General features: G+C 42.3%; 1 protein-coding gene across 2 annotated transcripts; it reads left to right on the top strand.

Annotated features, from left to right (window-relative positions):
* Positions 1 to 1003: 1003 nt before the first annotated feature.
* On the top strand, positions 1004 to 19332 carry LOC307119965 (uncharacterized protein). Of its 2 annotated transcripts, none has more exons than XM_079806741.1 (3): positions 1004 to 1134; positions 3708 to 3870; positions 12573 to 19332. In XM_079806741.1, the coding sequence occupies exons 1-3, from the start codon at positions 1111 to 1113 to the stop codon at positions 13685 to 13687; spliced, it is 1302 nt and encodes a 433-aa protein (XP_079662867.1). In that variant the 5' UTR covers positions 1004 to 1110; the 3' UTR covers positions 13688 to 19332. The 2 variants fall into 2 exon arrangements, with proteins under 2 accessions (XP_079662867.1, XP_079662868.1); XM_079806742.1 differs by having other exon boundaries at positions 1010 to 1134; positions 3708 to 3988.
* Positions 19333 to 22524: the final 3192 nt, after the last annotated feature.

The following is a 22524-nucleotide window of genomic DNA, read 5'->3' as shown; positions in this document are numbered from 1 at the left end:
AAAAAAACTAAATTTAAATTATTTAAACAAGCACAAATTAATTATGCTTAATTTAATTGGGCCATAATCATTTTTTTCAGTGTTGTTCATGAGTTAGCCACATGCAATGTTGTTACATTGTAACACACACAACATTAGGCGAGAGAAATAGCAGGCCTATATGTATGCATTTACCTTTTCTCAAAGTGGGTGTTTATCCCCACCAGGATGTCTTTAACTGGTACCTGGGCTGTACCAAGGTCCTGGACGTGGGGCTGGCTGGTCTTCAGTCTACTGATGACCGAGTTATGGCGGCCTTTCATAACACTCACATTATCAGAGTTAAAGGGTTAGTTCACCCAAAAATGTAAATTGTGTCATTAATGACTGAGCCTCATGTGGTTGGACACCCGTCAGACCTCCGTTCATCTTCAGACACAAATGAAGATATTTTAGTGTAAATCTGATGGCTCTGAAAGGCCTCCATTGGCACAATGCACGGTTCACTTTCAAGACCCTTAAAAGCTACTAAAGACGTCGATACAAAGTCCATCTCACTACAGTGGTTCTACAATAACTTTATGAAGACGAGAATAGTTTTTGTGCGCAAAAAAACCCTAAATAACGACTTATATAGTGATGACGATTTCGAAACACGGCCTCGTGAAGCTTCGAAGCATTATGAATCAGTGAGTCGATTCAGCGGTTCAGAGCGTTATGAATCAGTGAGTCGATTCAGCAGTTTGGATCGCCATATTTCAGCAGTTTGTCGGTTTGACACGCGATCCGAATCATGATTCGACTCACTGATTCATAACGCTTCGAAGCTTCATGATGCCCCTTTTGAACATCCTGTTTTCTATTTTAAGTTCTCCCACTTAGAAATCATGGAGGGCTCTGTCTGATTATCATCGTAGGTACATGTCCACTGTGAGAGACATAATCAAAAAAAAAATCCAGAAATCACAATGTATGATTTTTTTTAACTATGCGGCCCCTTTAAGAAAAATGACGCGCACTGAGCATGCGCAGAAGAGAGAAGCGCGAGCGGACGAGCTGAGATCAGTTTAAACTGAAAGCGACGCTGTTAACGATCGTGAATGAAGGACAAAAGTGTAATATTTCCTCCGGATGCCTTATATTTCCAGTCTGCAGGTGAGAGATGTTTCTCAGATTACAGAGTTTAACATTAATCAGCTCCAGAGTTTACATGTTTAAGGACCAATGTAATGAAATGCGTTGTGTGTCCTGGTTTATTATGAGTGTAATAATATCTAACTTGAATCAAAATACTCCATATTCCTGACAGAAATTTTATGGCACTCAGGTATATTCCATGTAATTGTGTTTATAGCAAAAAGCGAGATGCATTTCTAGTTTCAACATTATTTGTTGTTCAGATATTCCTCTGTAAAAGACAAAAGTATCAGCTGTGTGTAAAGTGACCCACGTTTGGGTTTTGGCCACTGAAAATGTGAACAATTGACCAATTTACTCATGAAACCACATTAAGATATCCATATCTCTGACATTTTACCATATGGGGCCTTTAAAATGAGGCCTATGGGGCCTTTAAAATGGGGCCTACCAATCTCTGTTTAAAATAAAATAAAGCAGCCATCTTTTTTTAAAGTCATTTTACCCTCCTGTAATTTGGCTCAGAATCTCTAAAGAATTGTAGATTACTCAGTAAATATACATCCATGACATTTCATATTTTGGCTTTCATCAGAATTTATATTTGTCTTTCTTCAGAAAAAAATATTAACAAAATATATTTTTTAGCCAGGTCTGGTCGACTCAGCCTGGGAAAACCCAGACAACTTCCGGCAAATTTAGATTTGCTCTGCAAGTAGTCTGGCAAAGAGTCCATTCAAGCCCATTTCTAAACCCTAGAAATCGCGGCACCAATTAGAAACGTTGGGGCCGGCTTTACACGATGACGACAGCGCAGCGACGTTGAAGCAGATTTGCCGCTGCTGTGGAGCATCACTCGTTCGAATCAGCTATCGCGTCTGTTTTAAGCGATTTAAACTTTTCCTTTTTTAAAATTTGATCAGTTTTCGGAGTTGTGAGCTCCAGTAGTTCAGCGGCGCTCAATCGCTCATAACCCCACCGAGAGGAGCCTTTCCTCGGCCAGTCCTTCTGCCGTCTGCCGCTGGCTCTGTCTCTGTAGTGGTTAAACATAAGATATGATTCGTCTCGTCTTGTGTAGATCTAACGGCTGATCTTTGCTCTCATTAATCTATAATTTGTTCCTAGACATATCGTTTTGTCTGAGGGCAAAGTGAAGTTTCATAACTTTATATTTTTAAGATATTAAACTTTACCGTTGTAGTCTCCTAGCGCTGACTTTGACTGAATTGCTTTATTTATTGTATAGCTTCTTATACCTTTTACTTATACTTTTATAATTGCTATTGATGATCACACATAAACTGACATTTAACAAAAAGAGACTGGGTTGTGTTTTGTTTTGTGTCATATTTAATTTATTACAGTGATAATCATAGCCTATATTGTGTGTGTGTGTGTGTGTGTGTGTGTGTGTGTGTGTGTGTGTGTGTGTGTGTGTGTGTGTGTGTGTGTGTGGGCATGTTTTCGTGAAATATCAGGACTCAAATGTGTATAATGACATGGGTATGACATAGGTATTACAAAAAGAGGGTGAAATATGAGGACGTTCCCCATGTCCTCACTTTTCAAAATGCTTATAAATCACAGAATGAGGTTTTTTTCACAGAAAGTGAACTGCACAGTCTCCTGTGAGGGCTAGGTTTAGGTTTAGGGGCAGTGTAAGGGGATAGAAAATACGGTTTGTACGGTATAAAAACCATTACGCCTATGGAATGTCCTCACATTTCACAAAAACAAACGTGCGTGTGTGTGTGTGTGCGTGTGTGTGTGTGTGTGTGTGTGTGTGTGTGTGTGTGTGTGTGTGTGTGTGTGTGTTTTTTTTTAAATGTAAACGAAAAGAGGCTGGGTTTTTTATATTTCGTTTTGTTATAAACATGCATTGAAGATAATATGCATTGCCTGCACTACATGTACAAATATATACTGAGTGATACTATCAAGAGCAGAGTAGGCGGACTAGTGTCCTCCCGTCCTCGGGAGTTCGTTCTCCGGAGTAAAACTTGGTAAGTCACGGACGCAAGTCAGAAGTTCGCGTACGAAATATGTCATAAAACACCAGTGCCTCATTTCATAAAAAAAAAAAATTAAACATAATAATAATAATAGCCACACGAATATGGTTCAGGCAACGCGTAGCTAAGCCTACATTGATTATCTTATATATTTATAATAAAACAAAGTATAAAACACCCTGCCTCTTTTCGTTTACATTTTAAAAATAATATATTAAACATTAATATGTGGTTTAGGTTAGGTGACCAGATTTCTGAAATGGAAACCAGGGACATTTCCTATTTGAGAACACAAGTACAGACAAGAACGCATATTGAGAAACGGCCAGAGTCTCAGATGTTTCTCCGTCGCTCTGCATACGTCATCTCCCTCATCGCTCTGATTGGTTTTAGGTCTATCCAATTGCGCCGAGAGGCATTTGAACGACGCCCGTTGGTGACGCCCCTTTGGAAATGATTTGTCTATGAAGCTTTGCCAGACCATAACTCAGTTACTACTGAGAATGGTCTGGTTTTAACCAGGCTAGTCGACTCTGGTAATTCAGTATAAATTCAGTAACTTCTCTTTGATTTGTCCAGATCTGGTCCTGTGGGCGTCAGTATCTCACAGTGAAGCCCCTCCCACCAGTGAAGCCCCTCCCACCAGTGAAGCCCCTCCCACCAGTGAAGCCCCTCCCACAACAATTCACCAATAAATACTGGGAATATTCCCATCATCCTACAAGAGAAGGACAAACTCCAGGTATAGCAGCTGAAATCTGTGTGACTGTTAAAGATGGAGTTTATTAAAGAGGAGATTGAAGACATGAGTTATCCAGAACCATCCAGAATAAAACATGAAGAGACTGAGGAACAAATAGGTTGGTGGCCATTCTTCATTCTTCATTATTGACTGCTTTAGTAGCTGTGAAATAATAACCAGTATATGGATGATAAATGATCACAACCCAGTTTTAATCGTATTAACAAGTGAATGACAGAATTTACTTTTGCACATCAAAGATAATTTGGTAAAATTTAATGGTAAAAATCACAGTACAAAAAGCCTTTTTCGAGAGAGCTTTACATTTATTAATTATATAAGATGAAGATCAGCAACGTTTTAATGCTTGTGATAATCACAGATTTCCATGACACATGATTTTGCAGTTAGTTGACGAATTACGACCAACATTACAGAGACCAACGAGCCGTCATGGAGCATTACCGGCCGTTCTTCACTGGCATAAAGTTGGTTTGACGCTGGACGTTCGATATTCGCAAATTTAAGGACAGTCTCTAAAGTTACATACAACATTGGTACCTACACATTTCTAACTTCATTAGCATTTGAGCGGAATGTGTAAAATGTGTGCATCAAACACTTAGATGAACACTTTACAGTTGGTTTTGATACTGTAAGTCGTTCTGTTCAAATGCTATTGAAGTTAGAAATGTGTATGTCGTATGTGTTCATGCTTCGTTTTTAAAAAATGTCATTATATTTCATATATTTGACCTTTATTCTACACTGCTCTGTCCCTCCTTGTAAAAACGGTCTGATCAGGGTATCCGCGGGGCATTAAAAAGCATTAAAAGTCATTAAATGGATTTTGCGAAAATTAAGACCTTAAATGGCATTAAAAAGCATTAAATTGTATTCTTACAGGCATTATTTTTTTTTAGAAAACCAGTTTATATTGAATATAGCCTTCATAAGAAAGCTAATGTGATGAATATACTTATTAACCTGATCTAGCTTCCGAAACCCCCGCTACTGCCGCACGAGCGCGAGATCTTGCTTTCCTGCCACTGCGCAGGCGCACCTCTCTCTGCGTCTGCTGTTCAGTGATTGGCTGAGAGGAGCAGCGCATTCAGTTGAGGCTGTGCGCTCTGCCAGAGAACAAAAAAACTAGAGCTGCGTCCGAAATCGAATAGTTCTCTACTATATAGTGTGCGAAAAACAGTACGCCAACAGAGTAGTACGTCCGAATTCATAGTAAGATTCTTACGAGATTCGGCGAGATTCTGAAGTGCGCATGCGATGGACACTTTACTCTCCTCCCATGAGGCCATGGAAAACGATTTATGAATGGAGGTGAAGGGACGCAACTGACGCTGGTAGGTCACATGATCATGACAACATGGCGGATGTAGTACGTCCGGATTACATTCATTCTACATTAATTCATACTATATAGAACATATTTTTTTAACGGTCGCGAAGTTCGTTCAAATTCAAATATAGTACCTACTCACCCAGTACGTGATTTCTGACGCAGCCTAGTGGTGTGGGTTGTGCCAGAATCAAGTTCTCTTTCGCTCATTAACAAACAATAACACACAGAATTATGCCTAAATGTACGTTTTATGAAGTATCCTCATAAGAACAATGAGTTTTAAATGAGTTAAATAACGTCTAAAATTAACTTTGAACAAATATTTAATATATACTGTCTTTATTTTTTCTACATTGGTGATTTACTGTGGAATTATTACATCATACAATATATTAAAAGCATGTTTTAGACAGAAAAATGTGTGAATAATCTAGAAAAAAATTTCAATTGACAGAAAGTTTACATTAAAATATATTATGCATACCCACTATCTATCTACCTTTTGTATTTATTGCTTTGCATATTGTATGTTCAGGGATGACTGATAAGCAGACATGCTATTTATGACTGGATGTAACTTTTGATAACTTTGCAGTAAAAGTGGCTATTGATTTTGCCCTATCAGTGTGGCTCTCCTAAAAAAATAGCTGTTTAGGCTTGTGCACCATCTCGAGGGGAAATGGACACATGAGTGACGCACACACATAAGGAAACTCAGTTAAACATCCATCCATCCATCCATCTTCTTCCGCTTATCCGGGGCCGGGTCGCGGGGGCAGCAGTCTAAGCAGAGATGCCCAGACTTCCCTCTCCCTAGACACTTCCTCTAGCTCTTCCGGGGGGACACCGAGGCGTTCCAAGGCCAGCCGGGAGACAGAGTCCCTCCAGCGTGTCCTTGGTCTTCCCCGGGGCCTCCTCCCGGTTGGACATGCCCGAAACACCTTCCCGGGAAGGCGTTCAGGAGGCATCCGGAACAGATGCCCGAGCCACCTCAGCTGTCCCCTCTCGATGTGGAGGAGCAGCGGCTCTACTCCGAGTTCCTCCCGAGTGACTGAGCTTCTCACCCTATCTCTAAGGGAGCGCCCAGCCACCCTGCGGAGAAAGCTCATTTCGGCCGCCTGTATCCGGGATCTTGTCCTTTCGGTCATGACCCAAAGCTCATGACCATAGGTGAGAGTAGGAACGTAGATTGACCGGTAAATCGAGAGCTTCGCCTTACGGCTTAGCTCTTTCTTCACCACGACAGACCGGTACATCGACCGCATTACTGCAGAAGCTGCACCGATCCGTCTGTCAATCTCCCGTTCCATCCTCCCCTCACTCGTGAACAAGACCCCTAGATACTTAAACTCCTCCACTTGGGGCAGGAACTCTCCACCAACCTGGAGTGGGCAAGCCACCCTTTTCCGACTGAGGACCATGGCCTCGGATTTGGAGGTGCTGATCCCCATCCCAGCCGCTTCACACTCGGCTGCAAACCGCCCCAATGCATGCTGAAGGTCCTGGTTAGAAGGGGCCAACACGACAACGTCATCCGCAAAGAGCAGAGACGAAACCGTGTGGTCCCCAAACCTGACACCCTCCGGCCCTTGGCTGCGCCTAGAAATTCTGTCCATAAAAATTATGAACAGAACCGGCGACAAAGGGCAGCCCTGCCGGAGTCCAACATGCACCGGGAACAAGTCTGACTTACTGCCGGCAATGCGGACCAAACTCCTGCTTCGGTCATACAGGGACCGGACAGCCCTCAGTAAAGGACCCCGGACCCCATATTCCCCCAGCACCCTCCACAGGACGCCGCGAGGGACACAGTCGAATGCCTTCTCCAAATCCACAAAACAAATGTGGACTGGTTGGGCAAACTCCCATGAACCCTCCAGCACCCTGTAGAGGGTATAGAGCTGGTCCAGTGTTCCGCGACCAGGACGAAAACCACACTGTTCCTCCTGAATCCGAGGTTCCACTATCGGCCGGATTCTCCTCTCCAGTACCCTGGCATAGACTTTCCCGGGGAGGCTGAGAAGTGTGATCCCCCTATAGTTGGAACACACCCTCCGGTCCCCCTTCTTAAAAAGAGGGACCACCACCCCGGTCTGCCATCCCAGAGGCACTGTCCCCGACCGCCACGCGATGCTGCAGAGGCGTGTCAGCCAAGACAGCCCCACAACATCCAGAGACTTGAGGTACTCAGGGCGGATCTCATCCACCCCCGGTGCCTTGCCACCGAGGAGTTTCTTGACCACCTCGGTGACTTCAGCCCGGGTGATGGACGAGTCCTCCTCTGAGCCCCCAGCCTCTGCTTCCTCAATGGAAGACGTGACGGCGGGATTGAGGAGATCCTCGAAGTATTCCTTCCACCGTCCGACAACATCCCCAGTCGAGGTCAACAGCCGCCCATCGCCACTGTAAACAGCGTTGGTAGGGCACTGCTTCCCCCTCCTGAGGCGCCGGACGGTTTGCCAGAATCTCTTCGAGGCCAGCCGATAGTCTTTTTCCATGGCCTCACCGAACTCCTCCCAGGCCCGAGTTTTTGCCTCCACGACCACCCGGGCTGCAGTCCGTTTAGCCTGTCGGTACCTGTCAGCTGCCTCAGGAGTCCCACAAGCCAGCCAGGCCCGATAGGACTCCTTCTTCAGCTTGACGGCATCCCTTACTTCCGGTGTCCACCACCGGGTTCGGGGATTGCCGCCTCGACAGGCACCGGAGACCTTGCGTCCACAGCTCCGAGCAGCCGCTTTGACAATGGAGGTGGAGAACATGGTCCACTCGGACTCAATATCTCCAGCCTCCCTCGGGATCCGGTCGAAGCTCTGCCGGAGGCAGGAGTTGAAGATCTCTCTGACAGGAGACTCGGCCAAACGTTCCCAGCAGACCCTCACAGTACGTTTGGGTCTACCGAGTCTATCCAGCTTCCTCCCCCGCCATCGGATCCAACTCACCACCAGGTGGTGATCAGTTGACAGCTCCGCCCCTCTCTTCACCCGAGTGTCCAAGACATACGGCCGCAGATCAGATGAAACGACCACAAAGTCGATCATTGACCTACGACCTAGGGTGTCCTGGTGCCATGTGCACTGATGGACACCCTTATGCTTGAACATGGTGTTCGTTATGGACAAACTGTAACTAGCACAGAAGTCCAATAACTGAACACCACTCGGGTTCAGATCAGGGGGGCCGTTCCTCCCAATCACGCCCCTCCAGGTTTCACTGTCATTGCCCACGTGGGCGTTGAAGTCCCCCAGTAGAACGACGGAGTCCCCAGTCGGAGCACTCTCCAGCACCCCTCCCAGAGACCCCAAGAAGGTCGGGTACTCTGCACTGCCGTTCGGCCCGTAGGCACACACAACAGTGAGAGACCTATCCCCGAGCCGAAGCCGCAGGGAAACGACCCTCTCGTTCACCGGGGTAAACTCCAACACATGGCAGCAGAGCTGGGGGGCTATAAGCAAACCCACACCAGCCCGCCGCCTCTCACCATGGGCAACTCCAGAGTGGTAAAGAGTCCATCCCCTCTCGAGGAGTGTGGTTCCAGAGCCCAAGCCATGCGTGGAGGTGATTCCGACTATCTCTAGTCGGAACCTCTCAACCTCACGCACAAGCTCAGGCTCTTTCCCCGCCAGCGAGGTGACATTCCATGTCCCAAGAGCCAGTTTCCGTGTCCAGGGATCGGGCAGTCTAGGCCCCCGCCTTCGACTGCTGCCCGATTCGCTTTGCACCGGCCCCTTACGGTCCCTCCCGTGAGTGGTGGGCCCACGGGAAGGTGTCCCCACGTCGCTCCTTCGGGCTGAGCCCGGCCGGACCCCGTGGGGGAAGGTCCGGCCACCAGGCGCTCGCATACGAGCCCCAACCCCAGGCCTGGCTCCAGGGTGGGGCCCCGGCTGCGCCATACCGGGCGACGTCACGGTCCTCCGTCTTTTTGTCATCATGAGGGGTTTTTGAACTGCTCTTAGTCTGACCCGTCACCTAGGACCTGTTTGCCTTGGGAGACCCTACCAGGGGCATATAGCCCCGGACAACATAGCTCCTAGGGTCATTCGGGTACTCAAACCCCTCCACCACGTTAAGGTGGCAGTCCATGGAGGAGCTCAGTTAAACATACTGCGGTAAAAATTCAAAATGTGGAGTTTTTTTTTTTAACTTGATACAGTTATCAGATACAAAATCACACGACCTAGAATGCTGTTTTCCTAAGCAGGCTAGCATCACGATTAAAAACGTGACACTGATTTCATACAACAGTCCAGTTAACAAATAGTTAATATTAAGTCAATTACATTTTAGAAGGAACATTGTTTGAAATTATTTTCACTGCTAAAATAGAACAAAAACAGTCAAAGATCACAGCAGAACCATAGCGTAGCAACCCTGAATCCCAATGTGCATACTATCCGCCCTATATAGTATTGAATATTACTAATGTCTTTAGGATGGATAGAATGCACATTGAGACGCAGGCTCAGTCTTGATTTCGTTACTGAATGATTCAGCGTTTTGACCAATCGGTTGAGTCAAAGATTCAATGACTCATTCATAAACACCTGCCTCATTCTTGAATGAATCAGCCATTGGAATGAATCGTTTGAATGAATGACTCACTTAAGACAGTTACTTGACGCCATCTACTGGTGGTTTACTTTTAATTTCTTAACATTTCTTACAATCCCATAAAATTATTTAATGCAGTTGTAATTTTTTTATTGTAAATTTGTAAATGATTTAGTTTGATTGGTAACAGACACAAATCTATCACACATGTAGATTCAAGTATGTTAAAGCTCCAATATTCTAAAAGGATATTGCTTCAGAAATTTTACACTACAAAAAATCTCTTTTTTTCGGACAAGCAACTGTTTTACTCGTACAAGTGAATGACAAGGCTTAATGTCGAGCCCTGTATGTAGTCTTAATGGGCCGCGTTTCAGTCACCATTTTATATTGTCTGACAACAAAAACTGAAAAATATATAGATGAAATAATTTTATTGGGGATTTGGCTGTATTAAAATATATAATGGGAGCATAAAGGGTAGCAGCAGAGAAGCAAACAAATATAAAGGGCTGACACTTGGCAGAATGTGAATGCAAATATTCGAATTGCCGTATGACGTCATCTATCGACATTTAGCGACATATATATGGCATTAAAAATAAAACAAATCGGCATTAAAAAGCATTAAATTAGATTTGATGAAACCTGCAGAAACCCTGCTGATGGTTTCCGGTTCTATGAAGCCGGTCCCCCAAAAATACGCAATGGGCTCTGATTGGTTAGCTGGCCCAGTGTGTTTTGATTCGCTCACCGCAGTGCACGTTTGTCAGAAACGCCACGCCCCTTCCCTTTACTGGTAGACTGTGCTTTGGTAGAATTAGAAACAATGGCGTCAATAAAACCATACCAATTTGAGCCTGAATCAGATCCAGAACATTTTAGTGCAGATGATCGAGCAGAACCTGTTCAGTCCTCAAGAGTAAAGACTGCGGATCTATAGTGATCGCTGCTGAATGGCACTGTTACTTTTGTATTTTTAGAATGATTATAGCCAAATATCTGTCGCAAGAACTATTAACCCAAAACGAACAATAAACATTGGCTTTACTAGTAGCCAAATCAAACATGTTTAGCATGCCTGTAGATAAACAATACATAAAAGCTCTAATCACAGAATAATTTACACTAATGCCAAGTTCGCTGTTGAGATTTAAAAAAAAGTTTGTAATGTTAGGTGTTTGTCGGATAACGTTAAGTATGAATGTGCGTTGTCATCTGTGTACTTCCTTGCTACAACGTACAATTAACAATACAAACTATTACAGGAAAACCTTTGTACACTGTTATGGACCGAGAGGGGCCTGGACATAAACTGGGCCCTGGAATGTGCTGTCCACTACATTAGTATTTTAGTAATGTTTAAATGGTGTAATATTTGTGAATTTTATTATGTTCTTATCCATTTCCTTGAGAGTGCCGTCAAGATTAATCTCTGGTGCCGTGCACTTGCCGTCAGAGCCCGCCCACACGCTGTTCTGATTGGCTGTGGTTTTTGATTGATTTACTGCATCTCGCAGTCGCGTCACGTCTGGTGTGGACAGACATGTTGCTTATCGCTGGACTCTTATCGCGTCGCGTGTAGTTAGGACACGGTGTTACTCCCCCATCCCTAGGAAGACTGAACAAAGTGGACGTGCAATCCGGATGAAAATAACAGTGTTTCGTCGGCATTGCAGCAACAACACTCCAGCCTACTAACTATACCACAACAGCTTCCCCACAGCAAAAAAAAAATGGCCTCGCCCCCCCCTTATTTAATATTCTCGGAGGTGGGGTTTATGTAAATATGGGGGCTGGTGATGTCAGAGACCCTGGAGGAATGTCTGTAGTCCCTACCGGCCGTTTGCTGTAGTCCTTAGAAATTGATTTCTTTAAAAGCAAACATCTCCCTTTGCTTTAAACTTTGAACGTTGTAACGTTGCAGATGTTGTTTATGCTCAAACAGCAACATAACACACTAGCTAAAGTTAGAAAAGTGAAATCGTGTTTTACCACCCCTTTAACACTTTACAATAAGGTCTCATTTGTTAAAATTAGTTAATGTATTAACTAAAAATCAACAAAACATTTGTTACAATATTTATTAATCTTTGTTAATGTTAGTTAATAAAACTTACTTAACAAATGTTAAAGCTACACTGTGTGATATTTTCCCCCATCTAGTGGTGAAAAGGTATATGACCATCCAGTGAATATTAGTTTCTCTTCCTCTCAATTCCGATTTCATTTTAACTCCTACGGTGGCCGATTTAGTCCAAGATTAACATGGCTTCCAGTTCGACCTCGTCCACATTGGACACGGTGCCATCAAGTGTTAAAACGCCAAAGGCGAAGCTTGAATTTACGGGTATGTCCCTCTTTGGCTAATGTACTTTCAAGATGGAGGAGCAACATGGCGACCCGCATTCGAACCCCTCACCCGTATGTATTTTCAATTGCATATTATAAACTTACGAGAATACTTTATTACTTGAAAGAAGTAAATATACATTAATGAGCACATATATTTTTGAAAGAACTAAGTGTTTTTAGCTAAGAATAAACTAAAAAAGTGACACAGTGTAGCTTTAAATAAATACAACTTTTGTAAATGTTGAAATTAACATGAACTAAGATTAATAAATGCTGTAGAAGTGCAGTTCATTATTAGTTCATGTTAACTAATGAAACCTTATAGTAAAGTGTTACCGATACTTTATACTCACACAGACTGCCTTGTTTTCTGCTGAGTTTTTTTAATTTTCACATTTAACCTCATTGATCTGATTCTGACTACTTTATATGTTTATTTTAGACCAGATGGAAGAGAAGGAGCAACAACACAAACTAAATGATGTAAAGAAACTCTGTGACTTCAAAACTCAAGAAACAAAAGCCAAAAAGCTGCACACCTGCTCTCAGTGTGGAAAGAGTTTCAGGAGAAAAGGACACCTTAACACACACATGAGAGTTCACACTGGAGAGAAACCGTGTACATGCACTCAGTGTGGAAAGAGTTTTTCTCAAGCATCAGGTCTCAGAATTCATCTGCTCCGTCACTCTGGAGAAAAACCATTTAACTGTGATCAGTGTGGTAAAGATTTTATTTCATCATCACATCTAAAACAACACCTGATAGTTCATTCAGATGAGAGACCTCATGTGTGTTCTCTCTGTGGAAAGAGTTTTACGCGGATGAACAATTTTAAACAACACCAGAGAACACACACAGGAGTGAGAGATCATGTGTGTTGTGACTGTGGGAAGAGCTTTACTACATCTAGTCATCTGAAACGGCACCAAAGAATTCATACTGGAGAGAAACTGTATACATGCACTCAGTGTGGAAAGAGTTTTACTCAACCATCAGCTCTCAAGGATCATCTGCTCCGTCACTCTGGGAAAAAAACATTCAGCTGTGATCAGTGTGGTAAATATTTTATTCCATTATCAGAACTAAAAGAACACATCAAAGTTCATTCAGGTGAGAAGCCTCATGTGTGTTCTCTCTGTGGAAAGAGTTTTTCACGACTGAACAGTTTTCAACAGCACCAGAAAGCACACACAAGAGTGAGAGATCATTTGTGTTGTGACTGTGGGAAGAGCTTTGGTACAACTGGTCATCTGAAACGGCACCAAAGAATTCACACTGGAGAAAAACCTTACAAGTGCTCATACTGTGACAAGAGATTTAATCGATCTGGAAACCTGAAAACACACGAGCGAGTTCATACTGGAGAGAAGCCGTACCACTGCACTCAGTGTGAGAAGAGTTTCAGCGATCCATCAGATTTAAAAAATCATCTGTTTATTCACTCTGAAGAAAAGCCATTTAACTGTGATCAGTGTGGTAAAGATTTTAAGTTGCCACTAAGTCTAAAAAAACACCTCAAAGTTCATTCAGATGAGAAGCCTCATGTGTGTTTGTGATTTGGGAAGAGCTTTATTACGTCAAGTCATCATAAATTCATAATGGAGAAAAACCTTACAAGTGCTCATATTTTCTATATATTGTAATCATTATGTTGACAACTTGTAATAAATACTTCAATGAGCTCACGGTTTCTGGCTTAAATTAATACATTGTTAGCTAACTGCGTGATTTGTATATGTATATTTCTGAAATGCATAACTTGGACACAGTCTCCTCTGATAACAGATCACTCTAAATTGTAATGTAGACAAATGCATTTTCTGTAAAGCTGCACTGAAACGATATGGATTGTGAAAAGCGCTGTATAAATATTAATATTAATTGAATTGCGACAAGTTTTTCCACTCAATAGTCAACAACTCTCACAGTGTAAATAAAGTCGGATTGAATTGTCTAAATAGTTCTTTCTAGAATTAGATATATTGATCAGATCTTGTATCGACTGTACTAGACTGGGTAAACCTAGCCTGATCTCAGTCTGGAAACCCGTACACTCATTTCTGCTGCTTCTGTTACACTTTTGCGGGAACCAATCACAGACTAGCTTGTCCACTTGGCGCGCTATTGGGGGGATTATCTTGATGACACCAGACACCATCCAGACACCATCATATGTCCAAATCACAGTATTTGCTGTCCTAACTTAATTGACATAAGTACCAATGTAGAACATTATATAGAAACTGTGTCTATTCCTCGTTTAGTGAGGTCAAACATTAAATCTACTGTAGGATCTAGGAAAAATCTAATTGTGATTAAACCAGAAAATCGCAATATTAGTGAACAAAAACAATTTCTAAAACTAGGTCTTCTAAACATTAGATCGCTCACACCTAAGGCGGTTATTGTAAATGAAATGGTCACAGATAATAGTTTCGATGTACTTTGCCTTACTGAAACCTGGCTTAAGCCAAATGATTATTTCGGTCTTAATGAGTCTACTCCACCAGGATACTGTTATAAGCATGAGCCCCATCTGATTGGTCGTGGCGGCGGTGTTGCAACAATCTATAGAGATATTCTTAATGTTACTCAGAAAACAGGTCACAGATTTAATTCGTTTGAAGTACTAGTGCTAAATGTTACGCTCTTAGATGTAAGAAAGAAATCCGTATTATCTCTAGCCCTGGCTACTGTATATAGACCTCCAGGGCCCTATGCTGATTTCTTAAAAGAGTTTGCAGACTTTCTCTCAGATCTATTGGTCAACGTCGATAAAGAATTAATTGTTGGAGATTTTAACATACACGTAGATAACACAAATGATGCATTAGGGGCTGCGTTTACAGATCTATTAAACTCCTTTGGGGTTAAGCAAAACGTCACTGGTCCCACTCATCGTCTTAATCACACACTAGATTTAATTATATCACATGGAACCAACCCAACCGATATAGATATTATACCACAAAGTGATGATGTCACTGACCATTACATGGTAACTTGCATACTGCGTACTGCTGAAATCTGTCATGTTGCCCCACGTTATCGACCAGGCAGAACAATCCTTCCAACCACTATAGATAGATTCTCAAATAGCTTACCTGATCTGTCTCAGCTGCTCAGTGAACCCAAACAAACAGATGAACTAGAGGAAATGGCTAGCAGTATGAGCACGATTTTCTCTAGCACATTAGAAATTGTTGCACCAATTAGATTAAAAAAGGTTAGAGAGAAAACTAAAGCACCATGGTACAACAGTGCTACACATGTTATCAAGAGAGAAACTCGTAACTTAGAGCGTAATTGGAAACAAACTAATTTAGAGGTCTTTAGAATCGCATGGAAAGATAGTATGTCACGTTATAAAAAGGCCCTAAAAGCAGCCAGGGCTGAGCATCTCCGCAAACTAATAGAAAATAACCAAAATAATCCAAGGTTTTTATTTAACACTGTGGCTAGACTAACAAACAAACAAGCATCGCCTGAACAAAATATTCCGTTACAGTTTAGTAGTAATGATTTTATGAATTTCTTCACTGAGAAAATAGAAAGCATCAGAAACAAAATTGTAAATGTACAATCTTTAATGATGTCGTATGATTCAACCGCAATTATCGCCCCTCAAGAACTACTACACCGCTTTACAACTATAGGACAGGAAGAGCTAAATAAACTTATCATTGCATCTAAACCAACAACATGTTCATTAGATCCAATACCCACTAAACTACTGAAAGAGTTGTTACCTGTAGTGGAAGAGCATCTTCTCAATATTATTAACTCGTCTTTATCTTTAGGTCATGTTCCAAGAATATTCAAGTTGGCAGTCATAAAACCTCTCATTAAGAAGCCACAATTAGATCATAATAACCTAGCAAATTACAGACCAATTTCAAATCTTCCATTCCTGTCTAAAATACTAGAATAAGTTGTGTCCGCTCAATTGTGCTCTTTCTTGCAAGAAAATGATATCTATGAAAAATTTCAATCAGGATTCAGGCCGCATCACAGCACAGAAACCGCACTCGTTGAAATCACAAATGATTTACTTCTAGCTTCTGCCCAAGCCTGTATCTCAATACTAGTTCTACTCGATCTTACTGCTGCGTTCGATACTATAGATCATAAAATACTTTTAGATCGACTTCAAAATTACACTGGTGTTCAGGGACAGGCATTAAACTGGTTTAGATCGTATTTATCAGACCGCTACCATTTTGTCTGTCTAAATGGGGAAAAATCAAAGATAACGTCAGTAGACTATGGGGTGCCGCAAGGATCCGTGCTAGGCCCTCTGCTATTCTCAATATATATGCTGCCACTTGGTAATATTATAAGAAAACATGGAATTAATTTCCACTGTTATACTGATGACACTCAATTATATATTTCATCACGACCAGATGAAAACGCTAAATTATCTAAACTGACAGCGTGTGTTGATGATATTAAAGTCCCAGTGAACCGGAAGTTGCAACCGACTTTATTTCAGTGATTTGACGTATTTCCGAGAGAAACGGAATACTAAATGAGCAGAACAGAGGGCGTGGTTTGTTTTTTCCTCCCTGTGACCTGATTGGATATAGAAACATAGGCGTTTCATTCAAAAAACGCACCTCCTCGCCATCTCTGTTTATTAGCTCGCGGGTCAGTTGGATGGGCGTGTTTAATGATGGCATTCGGCGTCGAAGCCCAAGCCGTCAAAGAGACGTCATCAAAAAAGGCCTACCAATGTAGAGGGGAGGAGCATTTTCAGATTTTGATTAAAGATTACGAAGCCAAATAATTTTTTGATGCGGATTGACTTACACGGATGGATTGTTCACCACAAAACTAGCAATTTGCGCTAACAAAGTAAATATGGTCAATTTTGATTTCACGAGGACTTTAAACACTGGATGACGTGTAATTTTCTGCTATTAAATTCAGATAAAACGGAGGTATTACTTATTGGTCCAAAAAACTGCCCACAAAACCTCTCACAATACAACTTTAACTTGGAAGGATGTCCTGTCACTTTATCCACTACAGTAAAAGACCTGGGTGTTATATTAGACCGCAACTTGTCTTTCGAAAATCATATTTCATATGTTACAAGAACGGCATTTTTCCACCTTAGAAACATTGCTAAGCTATGTAACATGCTATCTATTTCTGATGCAGAAAAGTTAGTTCATGCATTCATGACCTCGAGACTAGATTACTGTAATGCTTTATTAGCTGGTTGTCCTGCATCATCAATAAACAAGCTACAGTTAGTCCAAAACGCAGCTGCTAGAGTTCTTACTAGGTCAAGAAAATATTATCATATAACACCAATTTTATCATCTCTACACTGGTTACCTATTAAGTTCCGTATCAATTACAAAGTATTGCTACTGACCTATAAAGCCCTAAATGGTTTAGCTCCAGTGTATTTAACGGATCTTCTATCGCCCTACAATCCATCGCGCTCTTTAAGATCACTAAACTCGAGGCTTCTGGTCATTCCTAGGATATCTAAGTCCACTAAAGGAGGGAGGGCATTTTCACATTTAGCTCCTAAACTCTGGAATAGTCTTCCTGATATTGTTTGAGGTTCAGACTCGCTGTCCAAGTTTAAAACTAGATTAAAGACGCATCTCTTTAGCCAAGCATTCACATTATAAATACGTTTTATACTACAGTTAAATCGGATCAAAAGCATTAATATTCTGAACAGCAGCTATGCTAATTATTTCCCATCTGCTTTTCTGTTGTTATCTCGGGACACTTGTCCCGAGGTAACTAGTTCGTCAGCTCCAGTTTGTATCCAGCCTCTCATGGAGACTTCAGATGCCCCAACACCTGTGAAGAGACGACTCGACGCCTGTGAAGAGACGACTCAACGCCAGCGTTGTTATGGCCTAAAATAATACATGATTGATTGATTTATTCTAACATTTTTCTTTAACATTCTCTTCTAACATTTTTCAATGTACATTTATGAAATGCACTTTCTGTAAAGCTGCTTTGAAACAATGTGTATTGTGAAAAGCGCTATACAAATAAATTTGAATTGAATTGAATTGAATGACGGATAGAGAAGCGATGGGTTGTTGCCCGTTGATCATGCCTCTTGTGATCTGATTGGTTGAAGGACTATCCAATTGCGTACAGAGTCATTTGAATTATGCTTGTTTATCACGCCTCTTGTGGTCTGATTGGTGAAAGGACTATCCAATTGCGTACAGAGTATTTTAATTTATGCGCATTTATGCTCGCGTGTGCAGTAGAAAATACAGCACACACTCCCCAGACCAATGTTCAATCTTAAATTGAGCTTGGTCTTGTCACGGGGTGACGCAAAGCGGAACCATTGTTGCCAAATGTTGTTTCTCTGTAGGAGCGATTTCGGTGCAACACCAGACCGGTTCCGGGTTCTTCCGTGCAAACAGTCTAGCCGGGCTCAGATGATGGGCAAACGAGCACCAGCTGTGCGACGAGCGGAGACTGAGCCGCGAGAGGGACATACAATCACGAGGGGGATTATAAAAGGAGATGTTTGTGTGCAGAGAGGCAGTCACACAGAGCAGGGAGAGACTGCACACCATTAGGAAGGAGCTTTAATGCTGCCTTCACGTGCTCTCGGAATTATCGTAAATACGAGTTTCCTAGGTAAAAATTGCACATGAACGCCCTGACATTTTGAAACTTGAGTGCAATGAGCTCGTAATCACGACTTCAAAGTCGGAATTATCAAATTTCCGATAGCACGTGAAGGCAGCATAAATCAGCGGTTTGGCCGACCTGGATTTGTAAAGGGAGGTAATACGAACAAAGGAAGAGAGGCCGTGCATCTATGTTACTTCATCAGGCAGATAAGTGTCCTTTGTAAGCTTTATTAGGAAAACTAATGCCTACAATATCTGCGGTATACAACAGTGTGGTGAAACTTCCCCGGAGTATATTGAAATCTGGTTTGAAGCCTCTAATGCCAGTTGTGTGTTCATAGTACACTTCCCACACAGTTTGGATGCACAGTTCGTCGATTGAGAAGAAGTCGGCTGGGACCGCGAGTGGAGACCTGATTCACTGTGAGTTTTTGTGAGTTGCAGTGCTTAGTGTGAAGTGAACACGTGTGACCATTTTAAGTGTGTGAGTGCAACAAGCTGACTCACTAGCTTAGGACTTCAAAGTTCTTTTGTACTCAAACACGAACGTCAAATAAAAGTCTTGAATCCAGAGTTCTTCGTTTGACTGTTTAATTATGAATCTCAAAAACATAAAAAATTAAAACTTAGGATATTTACTTTTCTTACAAATTAAATGTACAGTTACGTGTAGGTCAAAAGACTGTGTTGCTCCAAAGTCCAGTGGCTTCTGACTGTTTCGCGGGTACTATTTCTTTCATACTAAATCTAACATCCAATCAAATTACATTATACTAAATCACTGGTTAACTGTTTACATTCCAATTTCTATGTTTTATTTGCAACACAAGTTTTCTCAGGTTTTACAAAATAAACTAAAATATTTTACTTCCATAGAAATGGCTTCAACATATCCCGGTCCCTAATTGACTAGGCCTTAACATATCAATTATCAACTTAAACTTAAACTGAAGTCATTTATACTCTTACATTCAACACTTTCTTTAATTCCTTTCAGCAATAATCTTCTTTTCTTCATAGGCAAGTATTTAAGGTAAACGTTAACTGGAAAGTATTAACATACTTGACAACTAAATACTTTTCATAGACTATTCAAACTATTCAAATGGTAATTTGTACTCTATTCAAGTCTTTCTCTTCTATCTTCAGTCTTCTCCCTGCAACAAACAAAGTTTAGTTATTGGTCTTTGAATGATGCTGGTCTTCGTCCGAACCTCAGCACTTCTGACAACGCCTTTGGAGTCAGGCATCACTCTCATGACTCTGCCTAACATCCAGGAGTTTCTTGGCAGAAACGAATCTGCGACGAGAACGACATCTCCAACCTTGAAACTTCTACTTAAGCCGAGCCATTTTTGCCGTTCTTGCAGAAGCGGTAAGTATTCGTGAGTCCACCTTCGCCAGAACAGATCCACCATATATTGTATTTGTCTCCAGCGTCGGCGGACGTAAACATCATCCTTAGTGAACACACCAGGTGGAAAACTAGGCTGTGTTTTCAACGCAAGCAGATGATTGGGCGTCAGCGGCTCGAGATCATTTGGGTGATCTGTGTTCGTGGTTAAGGGTCTCCCATTGATGATGCTCTCAACTTCACATAGGAGAGTGTGTAGTCCTTCATCTTCTAAGAGCTGTTGCTTCACAACAGAGCTCAGCACTTTTCTCACGGTGCGAATTTGACGCTCCCAGATACCGCCGTGGTGAGACGCAGCAGGCGGGTTGAAAATCCATTGCATTGCATCCATTTTCATCATTACTTCATTGATACGAGACTGATCCAGCTCTGCCATTGTCAGAACGAATAATTGACACTTGACCTCTTCTGGCTTGAAAACGCTGTATGGCATTAATACATGAATCGGTGTCAAGAGAATGGGCTACTTCTATATGCACTGCCCTGACAGTTAAACATGTAAAGAGCACTCCATAACGCTTAACCTTTGCACGTCCTCTTCTGACCTCGAAAGGTCCAAAATAATCCACACCCGTGTTGGTGAAGGGTGGTTTGTCAGGGAGCAGACGGTCTTGTGGCAGATCCGCCATTTTCTGCTCTCCTGCCTTTGCATGCAGTCTTCTGCAGAGGTTGCACTCTGAAATCACTTTTCTTGATGCTGCATTGGCTCTTGGTATCCAATACCGTTGTCGCAATATGGCTAAAACATGGTTCCTACCTCCATGTCCACACTCTTGATGGATGTGGTGGAGAATGAGGTGAGCTATTCTGTGCTGTTTATGCAGAATGGCAGGATGTTTGGCCTCCTCAGGCATCGCCGATCTATTCAAACGTCCTCCTACTCTCAACACATCATCTTGCAAATATGGATCCAGTTTGAAGATAGAACTGTTCTTTTTCACACGGGAGCCTGCCGACTTCAATGCTTGTATCTCCTCCGTGTAAGCTTGTTTCTGACTGTATTTAACCAGTTCAATTTCAGCTCTGGATAGATCTTCCACGGTGAGTTTTCTTTTTTCCAGGTTCTTCTTGCACATCACCATTTGCTGTTCAACTATAGATCTACATTTCTCTGGATCATTCTCATTTTGCTGTATGTTCTGCTCAAACTCTTTTCTTTTCTCGCTCAGGTGTCGCAACATCCTTCTTAAGAGCAAAATCCAGGCTGTCGCCTTTTTCAGCTTATGCCAACTGGAGTAATACTTAACGAGCTGGTTCAGTGGATCTGTGCACTCGTTTGAGTTGGTGCATGACACTGCAGCGGATGTCTTCACCTCAACATCATCTTCAGTCAGGTAAGGACACTGTTCAGGTTGTTCCGGCCATTCAACATCCTTTCGCAGGAAACTAGGCCCCTGAAACCAGCTCTTACTTTCTATGAAGCTCTGGATCTTCAAACCTCTTGAAGCCTGATCTGCTGGATTTTGTGAGGTATTGACATACTTCCACTGAGAAGATGTAGTCGCTTCTCTAATGAAGGAGACACGGTTTGCCACAAACGTCTTGAAACGAAGGGCATCGTTTTCGATGTACTTCAGTACTGTTGTACTATCCGTCCAGAAGACTGACTCCATCAGGGGAAGTTCAAGTTCTTCTTTCAACATCTGATCGATCTTGACTGCAACAGTCGCTGCTGTCAACTCCATTCTCGGGATCGTAATCTGTTTGAGTGGAGCGACTCTGGACTTTCCCATCAAGAATGATACATGTTTCTCACCCCGGTCATTTGTCAACAAGAGATACGACACAACGCCATACCCATCTTTACTAGCGTCTGAGAAATTGTGGATTTGAGCAGTGTTTGTGGGCCCAAATGCAGAGGGTTTGAAACATCTGTTCAGACTGAGTTCTGAAAGCTCGTCTAAGTCTGTCAGCCACTTCATCCATGTCCGGCATGATTTTTCGTTGATCTCTTCATCCCAACCTTTCTTCTCTTGGCAGAGATCTCTTAAAATGAGCTTGATAGGTAGTAGGAGTGGTGCCAAAAAACCCATTGGGTCATACACCGAACTGACGACAGATAAAATGCCCCGTCTTGTGCATGGCTTGTCCGGCAGATGTATTTTGAACCTGAAGCTGTCAGAACTTGTGCACCACTGTACGCCTAATGCCCGTTCCACTGGCATCTCATCATACTCCAAATCGAGATCTTTGACTTCAGCCGCTCGTTCGTGGTCAGGAATAGATCCCAACAGGGCTCTGCTGTTGCTGACCCACTTAGTCAAATGGAAACCACCACTGGCACACAACGTCATCAGCTCTCTCGCAAGAGCAACGGCTTTGTCTTCTGTGGCTACTGACTTCA

This window comes from Gobio gobio, assembly GCF_949357685.1.
Source record: "Gobio gobio genome assembly, chromosome: 23".
Classification (NCBI taxonomy): Eukaryota; Metazoa; Chordata; class Actinopteri; order Cypriniformes; family Gobionidae; genus Gobio; species Gobio gobio.
Note: the sequence above shows the minus strand (reverse complement) of the source record. Positions and strands in the feature narration are given on the sequence as shown.